Source organism: Clytia hemisphaerica, unplaced genomic scaffold (genome assembly GCF_902728285.1).
Source record: "Clytia hemisphaerica strain Z4C2 unplaced genomic scaffold, Clytia hemisphaerica genome assembly, whole genome shotgun sequence".
Lineage (NCBI taxonomy): Eukaryota > Metazoa > Cnidaria > Hydrozoa > Leptothecata > Clytiidae > Clytia > Clytia hemisphaerica.
This window is the reverse complement of record NW_027103918.1, coordinates 429,095-442,007: the sequence shown is the minus strand read 5'-3', so window position 1 is coordinate 442,007 and position 12,913 is coordinate 429,095. Positions and strand designations below refer to the sequence as shown.

At 37.3% G+C, this 12,913-nt stretch overlaps 2 protein-coding genes across 2 annotated transcripts in view; one reads left to right on the top strand and one right to left on the bottom strand.

The window, feature by feature from the left end:
• The window catches only part of LOC136809599 (midasin-like), a 67,136-nt gene that overhangs the window by 27,992 nt on the left and 26,231 nt on the right, over positions 1–12,913 (top strand). The gene's annotated exons all lie outside the window — the stretch shown is intronic.
• On the bottom strand, positions 2,570–5,908 carry LOC136809601 (uncharacterized). The gene is made up of 6 exons (XM_067066142.1): positions 5,495–5,908; positions 5,064–5,303; positions 4,745–4,888; positions 4,064–4,528; positions 3,347–3,817; positions 2,570–3,197 (listed from the first exon to the last, which is right to left on the bottom strand). Exons 1-6 carry the CDS (start codon positions 5,547–5,549, stop codon positions 2,710–2,712), a joined length of 1,863 nt encoding a protein of 620 aa, XP_066922243.1. The 5' UTR covers positions 5,550–5,908; the 3' UTR covers positions 2,570–2,709.

Below are 12,913 nucleotides of genomic sequence, written 5' to 3'. Positions count from 1 at the left end.
TCTAAAGAATCATTTGGTGATTTGCTGTGACAGTATCAAAAATTGGGCTAAAGGTTGAATCTCGGACCAGTATAATGGTTTTCATAGTCGTAATGGATCTAAAGGATAAATTATATACAGGACGGAGGATTGAGACAAAAATACCATTAGATGCTAGAAATTTCAAATTATGTAGCCGTACCTCTGCAGTTTACGACGAAATCGACAATAAGTTTTCGAGTGCTTTATATTGAGTGCTATACGAAGGATACACTGAAATGCCACCTTGACATTACAGTAAATTGTTCAAATCGATTCCTTTCAAATCTAACATAGCGAATGGAACTAAATTTTTATTTTCTAGTTCCAGAAATAGGTGCAAGTTCATAAAAATGACTCAATCAGCAACACTAATGTTGAATTTCATCAGGGAGGGTGTAGGCCCAAAAGCTAATCTATAGGACCACTCTGTTAGGGATGAAAAAAGCAGATTTTTCTGTTTCCCGCTTTTAGTTTCCACTTTCAGAGAAATTTGCGGTCACTTTGATTTCCTTTGACAACTAGTTTCGAAATGCAAGTGGTTGATTTTTTTATTTAATTGATGTCAATAAAATATCATACTGTGGTAACGATAATAGGCTGTTTAAAGTTATTTTTGATTACATGCTTTAATTGATACTTCACTCGTGCCAAAACGTTTTCGAATGTTTTAACCGTTAATGCACGTACCATAGTATTCAAATATTCCTTTAATGTCAAATGTGCAGTAAATACTGCGATAACTTAATGTTTCAAGTGGTTGCGTGTCCTAAACTGTGATGGTAACTCTTTAAAAGAAATGTAAAAATGGCCGCTATCTCTATTTCAAAAGGTGCCTTCCACCTACGGAGAGAGTTTTATTAAAGGAATTTGAAAGGATAGCGAGTCATTTTATTTTTGGGTGATTTCAGAAAAAATAGTTATTTGACTTGGACAGGGGGTGAATGGATCCAATATCAGATCTTCTTTCTAACATATTAGTTCGACAAACTGTATACTGTAGCGCAATATTCAGCGATTGGTTGGTTTTATACATATTGGTCCTTATTTTACCCAAAATCTCGGCAGTTAGTAAGCTTGTATCATCAATATATAATCGTAAGTTACAGAGACCAAATGATGAAAAAAAATGACTAAAAATGACGATTATGGGCTGGTCTGAAAATACACGATACCGACAGGTGGCAAAAAATTGATTCCTGCACCTAAAAAATATATGTCACATGCCTGGGGGCACTTAGGCAAAAGGAGGGTACGGGTATTATGTGCCGCCCCAAATATTTCTTTCCGTCAGCGGACGAAGACCTGATTTAGCGGTCGAAGACCTGAATTAACGTCCGAAGACCTGAATTAACGGTCTAGGACCTGGATCAACGGCTGAAGACCTGATTTGACGGCTGAAGACCTAATTTAGCAAGTCACCGGCCGAATACCTGATACCTTAAAGGAAGAAATTTTGGCGGGAATTTAATTTGGCTGATGGCCGAAAAAGTCTTTTCAGATGGAATTTTTAATTTGGCGGTTAACTTGAAAAATTATATTTGGTGGGAATTTAATTTGGCGGATGAAGGACATTTTTGTCCAAAAAACGCCATTAAAAAAAGGAAAAACCTGTTTTAAAGCCTGAAATTGCACACATTTGGGGGAATAAATAGAACAATTTAAATTTGGTGGGAATTTATTTTGGCGGATGACGGAATAAATTAAATTTGGCGGGAACTTAATTTAGCGGATTTCGACCGAATCCGCCAAATCCGCCAAATTAAGTTCCCGCCAAAATTTCTTCCTTTAAGGTAGGTCAGTTAAACTAGCTTGAACCACTCGGCAAGGTATCAGTTGCGATGGTCCAGTGGTTAGTGCAGTGGTATCGAAGACGAGTTATTGGCATTAATTTTCATTCTTTTCAGTTTAAAATCTTTTAACTTGATTTGTTTTCAATACTATTTCCCATTGAAACATCGTATAAAAATCTTGATTAAATTTATAAAAAAGATTTATAACAAATTTCCACAATTCATTTTATCCAGATCTTCGGCCGTTAAAAAAGGTGTTTGACCACTGCATCAAATCTTCGGTTTTTAATCCAGGTCTTCGGCCGCTAAATCAGGTCTGCGTCCGCTGACGGAAAAAAAATCTGCTGTGCCCCTTAAGGGTGCCTTTTTTCGATCTTCAAAATCCCACTAAGGGTCGTAAAAATCACAATTCCAGGGTCCTATTTTAAGAGTTTTTGAGAAAAAAGTAGAGATGACGACATCGATACCAAAAAAAATGACACACTGCGACCCTATGCCATTTTGCTGAATCGAAATGTGTAGTATTATTCAAAGTATTAGCCTAAATATCAGGTTTTAAACTGCTGTGTATTTTATTCCTCGTTAATAAGACTTCGATAGCGAGCACCTCACTAAAAACCGGGATTTTTCATCTCGTTTCTTGCGTAAAAAAACGCGAGTGACGTCTAGTATAGGCTAAGACTTCGATGGCTATTAGTTAGAAATTTGCTGACTGTGCAAAAATGCTCCAAAAACGACCAACGATGAGTTGGAGATCATAATTTTCGAAGTTCTTATCTTTTCATCGTTAAAAAGAAGTGGAGTATATAAAATTTATAAAGATAATAAAGAAAGTTCAAGTTATAATACAAACACTAATTAAAATTCCTTTAAGAAGTTTAAAGAAAATGCGAGTCCCTCATTTTTTGTGTGGAATGCTTCTGAAAACAAGATTCTTGATGAACGCGTTGGCTGCGTTGTGCCAGGGGTCTGAGCCCCACAATCTGACGTCATGGAAAACGCGAGGTGTGCTGTTGATGATGGTGAACCTCTGTATTCTGTTAATCAAGATGATGTATCGATATCTCTTATAATCGGTCTCGTAGATTTGGGCGATCTGAACGTTAGTGTATTTGTTGAACGGGACATGGTTTGGTGTGTTAAAACAATAATTATGATTATTGTTGATGGCGTGGCAGATATGGAGCTTCCGGGTGTTTGGGGCAAACCAGATTGCTGGAATACGGTAACCGAATGTTCCGTGGTTCCCGCCGGTAGTAGAGTGTAAAACGTTGGTCCAGTGGTTCTTGATGCTGCCTACGTGTTTGACGTCGAAAGACATATACCATTGCTTCTCAATGCGCGGGATGAATCGAAGGACTTTGCCCTTCGAAAGTTTGTAACCACCTGAAACAATGAAAATAAATGGTTTTTTATACTAGGCGTCAAGGCTTTTTCTACGCAAAAGATCTATTCTACTTTGCGAATTTTTCGAACACTTGAAAGGCTTCTTTTTTTTCAGAAGATAATCAAAGCGTAACTCGATTATTTCTTACCTCCTGAGGTTGTTGTGACTTGAAGGTAACTGATGATTGCTTTAGCTGGTGCATACCAGGGATCGCCCTGGTAAACTCTCACATTGTGGAAAGTTCTTGGGCTGCTGTTGACAACGTTCAGTACTACTTTCTTGTCGATTGTGATTGTATAGTAATGGGTACAGCAACCGACCACTTTCTGCTTGATATTGACTTCGGTGTCTTTGTTTGTCGGTAACTCTGGGCTGGTCCAATAATAATTCTTGTTGCTACTACGTGATGTTGCGATGAGAAGTTTATTTGTGTTTGGCCAGAACCAGACCCCGGGAATTCGGTCTCCGTGTGCTCCGTTATCCCCACCTTTTGTGACGTGAAGTATATTGGACCATGCATTGACTTTTCCGGTGGGGCGGATACGGAAAGATACTTCGTACTCGGAAAAGTAGGTTGGAAATGTTTTGATGAGGGTGTTTTTTCGGATGGGATGACGAGCTAAAAGGGAAATTTAAGTAAAGATAAATATTAATGAAGACAAAAATTGCACAAGCTTATTATAAGCTTATTGAAAACTCCATTTTAGTATCTCAAATATGTTTGTAATATAATACTCCTTCTCCTCCGACCCGAATAGTGGCCGTAACAGAAAATTAGAGCATTTGGCTTAGTGCACAAGGTCTTAGTCCAATTCATAATCTTGAATAGTAATGGGTCCTCCCTTACAAAGTAATCCATCCTTACCATATTGGTTATCATTGATGTAAAGATATCTGATGTTTGCTGATGCTGCGTTATACCATGGGTCTGCTTTGTAGACTTTAATGTTCTGGAAATATCTCGGAGTCTTGTTCTCTACGTTTGCTAATTGTTTGCCGTTTACATAAACTCGATACATATATTTCCCTCCATTGGGATATTGGTTAATCGAGACCTGACTATATTTGTGAAGAGGCAAGGCAGCACTGTTGACACACCAGTTGTTACTGTTATGTAAACTTGTACAAATATGAAGTCTTGATGTATGGGGCATGATAAAAACTGCTGGTACTCTACGACCGTGAGCTCCTAAGTTCCCACCAGTTGTAAAATGTATGATACTGGTCCAATGGTTGACAATGTAGAGTGGTTTGATTTGAAACGATATTGAATAAGCTGGTGACCAGGTCTCCAAAGCGTCGTGGATGAAATTTTTTCGAAGTGTATAACCTACAAGGAAATTGGAGAATATTCTTTTGAAAGTCTTTTTTCGCGAGTTAAACTATAAAAGATATCAGTGCTTGAGCATGAGGAACCTGATTATTCCTCAGAGCTCCGATAATCAGTATTTTTGCATACTGACCTCTATAGATTATGACCGAACACCTATTAGCTAGCAATGATTGTTTTCGACCGAGAAAAATACCAGTAAGGCTCTCAACTCACCAACTTGTGGATCGTTGTGAGTAAGTTTTTCATCTTTCTTCTTCTTTTCGTCATTTTCTGGTTTCCTCTCCTCTCTGTCTTTATGTTCGTCCTCCACGATTTCGCCTTCTTCATTCTTTTCTTCGTTTAGAGTTAGAGGATCAGCTGAAATTTAAAGTGTTTGCTTTCATTTGACTTAAGAGATTGCAGAGCAACTAAAGCATAATTTGAGATGTGTCGATAACTGCAATTTTCTACTCTATAGTTAAATCTCGTTAATTCGAACAAAAGATTCTTAAGCTACAATATAAAATAGACTTTTTTATATGATTTTCCATACCTTTTTGAATCAGTTCATCTTTATTTTCCTTTGATTCTTCTGCCGGTTCATCTTCTTCGAATTCTTTTTCAACCACATCCTCGCTCAATTCGTCCTCTTTCTTTTCATCTAACTCTTCGCTTTTTGGTTCGTCTTCTGTATCCGCCTCTTCTTTGTCATTGCTCAGCATAACATCTTCTTCTTCGTCGCTTTCGATCAATTTCTCGTCCTTTGCAACATCTTCCAAACGCTCTGGTTTGCCTAAAAAAAGAGTTCAAAATCATCTTAAGTTTGATGGACTGTTTTTGGCAGATGAGAAAGATTCTAGAAAAGTAGTTAATAATGGTATGTTAATTGTTCATTTCTTCGATTTACAGCAGGTCGAATTAAAAAGGACACAGGGCAGATAATTTTTGTTTAAAGATAAAACTGATATTTAGGTTTGTACTTACAATTTGCAATTGCAATGAAGCAAGCAGCGAGAAGAAAAGTCTTCCAAAGGTTCATTCTTCTTTATGTCTTTTGTCTTCTTTATTCTTGGTTCAAGTCAAGAATGAAAATTCCACATCGAACCCCCGCTATTTATACCCATCAAATTCTCATTCTCATTAAAGCATTCAATTAATTTCTATCCGTCCCCAATTAAAAAGTCATAAAAAGCTTTCGAAGAGGTTTTGGCACCAATGCTTACGTTGTTTATTCGGTAATTAAAAGGAGGTTTACGCAGAAACGTGCAGCAATTAATATTTTTCTCCTGTCATTAAACTGTCCCAAAAGTTTCATTTTTTTTACTTTTCAACAATTTCTCAGTTCTTAGTTTTTTGAAACTTACAATTTAATTTGTTGTTTAACTGTCCAATCTACCTAAAAAGAGGTTTGGTCGGTCAGCGAAAAAATTTAAATTTGAATTAAGAATTTCACATTTAAAAACAGCTAAAAAGGCAGCAAAAAAAATTGAAATAGCAAATAAAAAGACACAAAAAGGTCGAGTTCGTGAATAAAATGAAAAATTGAACATCAAATTCTCAAAACCTTGGAAAAACCAGGAAAAACTACCAAAATTTTGAAGAATTGGCAGTCTGTAAAGCAATGAAAATAAAAATGTATTACCAAAATCAATTTTATTTTTATTTCGATTTTTGAGATTTCGGGGTCGGACGGGCCCGTAAAACAACTAATCAAATTGGTCTTGCTTAAGAAAGAAACGTAAAATCATTATTCAAATTTGAAATCATCAAGTTTCAATTCATGATTTTTGAACTGGTAATAATAATTTTTCGTCTTCTTTTTTCAAATTTTCAAAAAATATTTTTTTAGAAATTTCATTTTAATATAAATGGTCGCGGAGAAATCAGGATAAAAGGAAAGTGTCCATATACTTTCGAGACAAGTTTAAACTATTTTCTTTCGCGGCTTTGCAGATGAGGAAATCTGCCTGTTGAAATTGTGCATTTTGTTATTCAACAATAGATAACCATTATCTTTATGTCAGAAGACTCGAGTCCTGACTGAAATTTCAAAATTCGTTTTTGCATCTTTAATCACTTCTGGCGGTATTTAATTATATTTGGCACATCAATAAGTAGCAATGAGAAAGTAGCAATTTGAAATAATAGAGGCTATTATCTTAATGAGATACGCGTGCATTTTCTCGGAATGAATGCATTCATTAACGCATCGATTTATGAATGCACATGCTTGCACTTTCCGATTTCCGCCCACTTCTTTTAAAAATCAGTTCTTATTGGGTTTCTATTCTCGTTTTGCAGAGAAGACAAACAAGCAGGTGAAGGTATTTGTTACGCTTAACGTCCAATGCTCCAAGGAGGGTGTTGGAAGATACAATGTGCGGCCCTTAAGGACGTTTGTTAAACATACAGAATCTCCTTAACCTTACAAAGCCGCTAACTTTTTTGAAAAAGGCCAAAAAGTTCATCATTTTTTTCTGGAAATTTATTCTTTCAAAGGCAATTTCTCGACCAGGACAAACGATTCAGGTATCAACTTTGGTATCGTTGGAAAGCCCTTTCTCTCAGCTACAAGATTTCTTTTCTCTGAATCTCAAGTGGTCAGGAGTTATGACCAAAAGACTGTGTATCGGTAAAATGGCCTTGTTAAAACGTATATATACGTATTCTGGCTTCTAAGGGTTAAGTGTCACAAAAAGCTATTAAATCTACTTTCTGCTCCAGCCTCTCCAAAAAGAAAAGCAACAAACGAACAAACAGATTGTACAAAACGATTGAAGGAGCTAAAAACCCGAACTTTTTACAACGGAAAACCTCCAAGCTTTAAGTCAGTGATCTTCGTTCTTCACTTGATCCGGGGGGGGTACTAGATTTACAAGGTGACGGGTATGTCCGAGCCAAAAATCGAAAATCGACCGTTAGAGACCCTTTGAGATAGGAAATTTTGAATTTCGTGATTTTTGGACCCTTACAGAGACTCAATTTTATTTGTAATGGATTTGTACCCCTTTGAGAGACTTTCGAGTTTTTGAAAAAGGGACTTTGTGGCTCGCACACCTATTTTGCCTAAGAATCCCCCCTCCGGACTTGATCCTTTTCTGCTTCGATTCTTAAACGAAGTCAAATTATCAGACTGGATAAACATCAAATAAAACGGTGGAGAGCGAACTATTGTCTTTCCATTGTTTTAGAAAACAATTGATGTTCTAGCTTTGTCCGCAAAGGACGATTGTCATGGCGGCTCGAAGGTCCCTGGTTTTGAAAAATGATTAATAATCCCATTTCTAAAAAGTCCTGTAACTTCTTGTTTTTGTATATTTACCGGATGCAACTTTGAAAATGAAAGCAAGAAAGTTTAACGAATACATTTATGAAATTAAATGTGAAAAAAACTTCATCAAACAAGAAAAATTGAGTAAAAAGCCTAGAATGACGCTGAAAATAAGGTTGGCAATATCTTTCCAATTTTTTCCTGGGAAGAGCTAGGATTGACATATGTTAGACTGGAGTATCTTGGCTTCATAGTGATATGAAAATCTTTTGGAGGCACGCGGTGGCACGGTGGTTTAGGCGAGGTGGAAGTTTGAAATTTTCTGGTGTCAACATTCAATTTCTTATACATAGCATGTTTGTCGCATCTTTCTCACAGCTTGAAACGTCATAACGACATATCATTAGCAATCAATTTGATGCATTTGACTCTCTTGAGAGATCTTTAAGTCTCATTTGGGAATTGTATAGCTGTGTTTTGATGAAAAATGCAATAACAAAATTTACGAAAAATTATTAGTGAATGGAGGAGAGTGAACAATAATGTCATTACTGCGGACAAGGCTAGAACATGAGAAATCGATGAAAAACCAGCTCGTTGTGTATCCAGAGTTCTATGATAAATCCATGATCAAACTAACGAAATAATTGTCTTTGACTTTCAAAATCATTTTTGACTGTGGTTCTTGATGAAAAGTGGAAGGCGTAAATACCATATTATTACGCTTGTGGTCTACATAATCTGTTATCGCTACTTTTGTTTAATTATTCCATTCTTTGTAAGGTTATGCTTTTCTCGTGCCTTTTATTATAGACATTTGATCTCTGGTTTTGAGACGACTGATTCAGACATAGCAGTAATAAAGCGAAAAGTAATGGGGGGAACAAATTTGATACAAACTAAATCCCGTAACAATAATCGTATTATCATATAACGCCTATACCACTCTATTACACGCATTATAAACGTAATTGCTTTTACAAGATGGCGGACGGAGCTGTGTAGAAGCAAAACAACAACATTGATATACTTGAAGTTTTCGTTCAGACGTATGTACAACTTCAGAGTTCTTCGTATTGTGTTATACTGTTATCTCCGACGGAACGACCAAACAATCAACCAAGGGCCAACCTTACAAACCACATCAATTCAAAACAAACCTGAAAATACCGAACCTAGAAACCAAATTTGGGGACTTCATACAAAAGACGATTTACTTCAAGTAATAAACTCTTGCTATGAGGAGATTGTTTTTTTTCGCAAGAATCTTTTTCTCCTCCCATCTGGCAGAACTGGTAAAGAGTACATAAATGAAATGATAAAACTTATAACCTACTGGAACCAAAACTCAAAAGACTTATCTAACATTTCGGCAAAGATGCTCATGTGTATGCCTGCTCTTCTGCTCCAGAAGCCACATCAACGCTCAAAAAGCAAAGAGCACACAACAGCTTTAGATAGAAGACTGACTGCATGGAAAGATGGTGACTTTGATAAATTAATGAGAGAAGCCAGAGAAATCCAATCACGTATGAAAAACTCCCAAAAGCAATCTGCCTTTTCAATCACAAAGGAATTCACAAAACACATGCTTCGAGGTAATATTCAAGCAGCACTTAGACTTTTAGAAAACTCGTCATCCAAAGGAATTCTTGACCTTGATACCAACACTAAAACCATTCTTCGTGACCTTCACCCTTCCAGTTTGGAGCCAGAGCCAGACGTCTTACGAAATGCAGATATCATTGAAATCGATCCAATTGTTTATGAACAAATAGACAGTTGTGCCATACTCTCTGCTGCTTTAAAAACTAAAGGGGCTGCAGGCCCGTCAGGTATGGATGCTAATGGATGGCGCAGAATATTGGCGTCAAGAAACTATGGCAAAACCGGAGAGGACCTACGGACAAGCTTAGCTAACATGCTCAAGATACTATGTCGACATTCTATTAACCCTGAATCATCGGAAAGGGATCTTGAAGCTTTCCTCTCATGTCGTTTGATCCCCCTCGAAAAAGATCCTGGGGTTAGACCCATCGGAATTGGGGAGGTGCTGCGTAGAATTTTTGGTAAAACTCTGATTTCAATTGTCAAGAACGATATCATGAATGCTGCTGGCTCTCTCCAAGTATGTGCTGGCCAGAAAGCTGGTTGTGAAGCAGCAGTACATGCCATGCATACTATCTTTGAGGAAGAGGCTACGGATGCCATACTTTTAGTAGATGCTTCAAATGCGTTCAATTCTTTAAACCGAAAATCTTTTCTACATAATATCAAATCGCTTTGCCCCGCTATTGCCACCTATGTATCGAACTGTTACTCTAGAAAATCGAGACTTTTTGTTAGTGGTGGTATGGAAATCAGTTCAGAGGAAGGTACTACCCAAGGAGACCCCCTTGCAATGCCAACCTATGCCATCGGTCTCCTTCCCTTACAAGAACTTATCCAGGAACAACTAGGAGAAGATCCCATCAAAAGTGTTGCCTTTGCAGATGATTTAGCTGGAGCGGGCAAATTGGAGGACTTGTTAAAATGGTGGACCATCATAAATCGTATTGGCCCACTCATAGGGTATTATCCTAAAGCGACTAAATCCTGGTTAATTGTAAAGGACAAGGAGAAATTAGCAGAAGCTGAACAGATTTTCTCAGGGACAAATGTGAAAATTACTGTGGACGGGAAAAAGTACCTGGGAGGAACAATTGGAGACAAATCATACAAGCGAACCTATTTCCAAGAACGTGTTACTGACTGGTGCAAGCAGATCGAAATCCTGGCAGACATAGCTAAATCACAACCACAATGTGCATATAGTGCCTTCGTTGGTGGTTTTGTTCACAAATTTACGTACCATCTGAGAGTGTCGAGCGACATAGAAGATCTTCTCACTCCACTTGACAATGCCATTGACAACCTATTGATCCCTGCCATTACAGAAGGCCACATATGTAACCAATTGGAACGTCGTCTCATAGCCCTACCAGTCAGATATGGGGGTCTCGGTATTCCTATTATGTCCGAGATAGCAAAAATTGAATTTAACAACTCATTGACTGTAAGTAGAGAGTTGACTGAGAATATTGTTGAACAAAAGAAAGAGCTCCCAGGAACTGAAACCAGCTTAAAATACAAGATCCAAAAGGAAAAGGAAGCACGACACAAGGAAACTCTTAACGACATCCGAGCTTAAATGACACCAGAGGAAATTAAAGCAAACGACTTCGCACAAGTTAAGGGAGCTTCCAACTGGCTGACAGCAAAACCTTTGAAGAGCGAGCAATTCGTCCTGACGAAACGGGAATTCTTTGACTCGATCGCAATTCGTTACAGATGGCAGCTTAAACACCTTCCCAGTATATGTGCGTGTGGAAAGCGTTTCTCAGTCGAGCATGCATTATCGTGCCCAAAGGGAGGTTTCGTGTATCAACGCCACAACGAAATTAGAGACACAATTGCTTACCTACTGAATGATGTCACAAACGACGTGACAATTGAACCTCAGCTGGAGCCCATTACTGGTGAACTTCTTGCATCAGGCGCCATAAAGGAGGATGGAGCAAGGGCTGACATTAGTGCTGGGGGGTTCTGGACTAGAGGCCAGCGGGCATTTTTTGATGTTAGGGTGTTCAATGCCTATGCCCAAAGGTACTCTAGAATGAGCCCTTCAAATGCTTTTGAGGTCAACGAGAAAGAGAAGAAAAGAAAGTATAATCAGAGAATTATACAGGTTGATGGAGGATCCTTTACGCCTCTAATTTTCACAACAAATGGAGGCTCAGGCAGGGAAGCACAAATGTTCATAAAAACCCTCAGTATGCTCCTGTCTGAGAAAAAGAATGAAATGATGTCTTTGACTTTAAATTTCTTGAGGACTAAGCTATCTTTTGCTTTGGTCAGATCGACTGTTTTATGTATTCGGGGGAGTAGAACACCCAAGAGAACTGTAGCTCATACCATGGACATAAACATTACAGAGGCTACAGGCTACATGTAATGTGATCTCAATTGATTATGTATATGTATATACTTTTTGAGCGTTAGGCTAAAATTTTGTGTTTTTTCTTTGATTTTACAATCAATTTTCTTTTTACAAGTTCTTGTAACATTTTGTAGGAGTTCTTATAAGAGAGAAATATCTGATTTATTATTTGTTATAAACGTCTAGGTTTTGGGCTGCAAATTCAGATTGAAGATTCCTTTTTTCGAGCCCTTTTGAGTATTCGTAACTTTTTCCCTGTCTTCTTTTACCCTGAACCTGTATAGCTGATTTGGGAATATATCGATATAGACAAGACAACGACACAATGCTTTCTATCTATATAAACATTGTGATCATAAATAATTTTGTTTCACAGCTCTCACCACGGGAACTATTTATTCCTGAATTTCAATATTTACGTCAAAATTAATTATTCTCTCTTTCATGAATTAGAAATGTGAAACTTTTTCAGTATGTCTAATTCGACTTGCTACTTTTCTGTACTTTTAATAAAAAAGTAACAGCTAAAATTAGATAAGTTTCTATTGCTCAAGTAAAGATTTCTTTTCTGATAGAACAGTTTTTTATGGATTTTCGAAATGGATAATATCCATAGCGTTTTGGAGGATTTGAAGTTTTTGAAAGAAAGGTTTCAGTTCTTGGAAACCTCATTTGAAACTATTTCCAGAAACAATAATATTTTAACCGAAAAACTTTCGTTTGTCGAAGCCAGTTTTTCTGAAAGAATTTCATTTATGGAGGATGTTTTGAAGGTTGAGCCAACTGGTGGAAAGTCTAAGAGCAAAGTAAATCAAGAACCGGGGTTGATGTTTGAAAATAACCATAGAGAAGCTTTTGTTGAAACAGAAATTGATAACCATAAAGTTTTATCAAAGAACGAAATAAACGTCCTGACAGAGCAACATGAATTATCCTCAGAAGAGCAATATAAAAAGGAAAGGATCAATATGCGGAGAAGCCAAACGTGTGTAGAAGCTCCAAATAATGAACAAAAGCAACGATTTGCTGAAACCAGAGAAGAAAATATGGTACAACAAAAGATCAGTGATGAGCGGAAAAGTTATGCCGAGGGATTGACTATTCATGGTTTGAATCGAATTGTTGTTGGAGGGTCTCTCAACAGAATTGTTTG

Bases quoted from the DNA above. Each gene is read 5' to 3' on its own strand.
- LOC136809601 (XM_067066142.1), bottom strand. From the start codon at position 5,549: ATGAACCTTTGGAAGACTTTTCTTCTCGCTGCTTGCTTCATTGCAATT. The intron at 5,304-5,494 runs GTAAGTACAAAC...CTCTTTTTTTAG, and splicing joins CTTCATTGCAATTGCAAATT to GCAAACCAGAGCGTTTGGAA. The intron at 4,529-4,744 runs GTGAGTTGAGAG...ATTTCCTTGTAG, and splicing joins TCACAACGATCCACAAGTTG to GTTATACACTTCGAAAAAAT.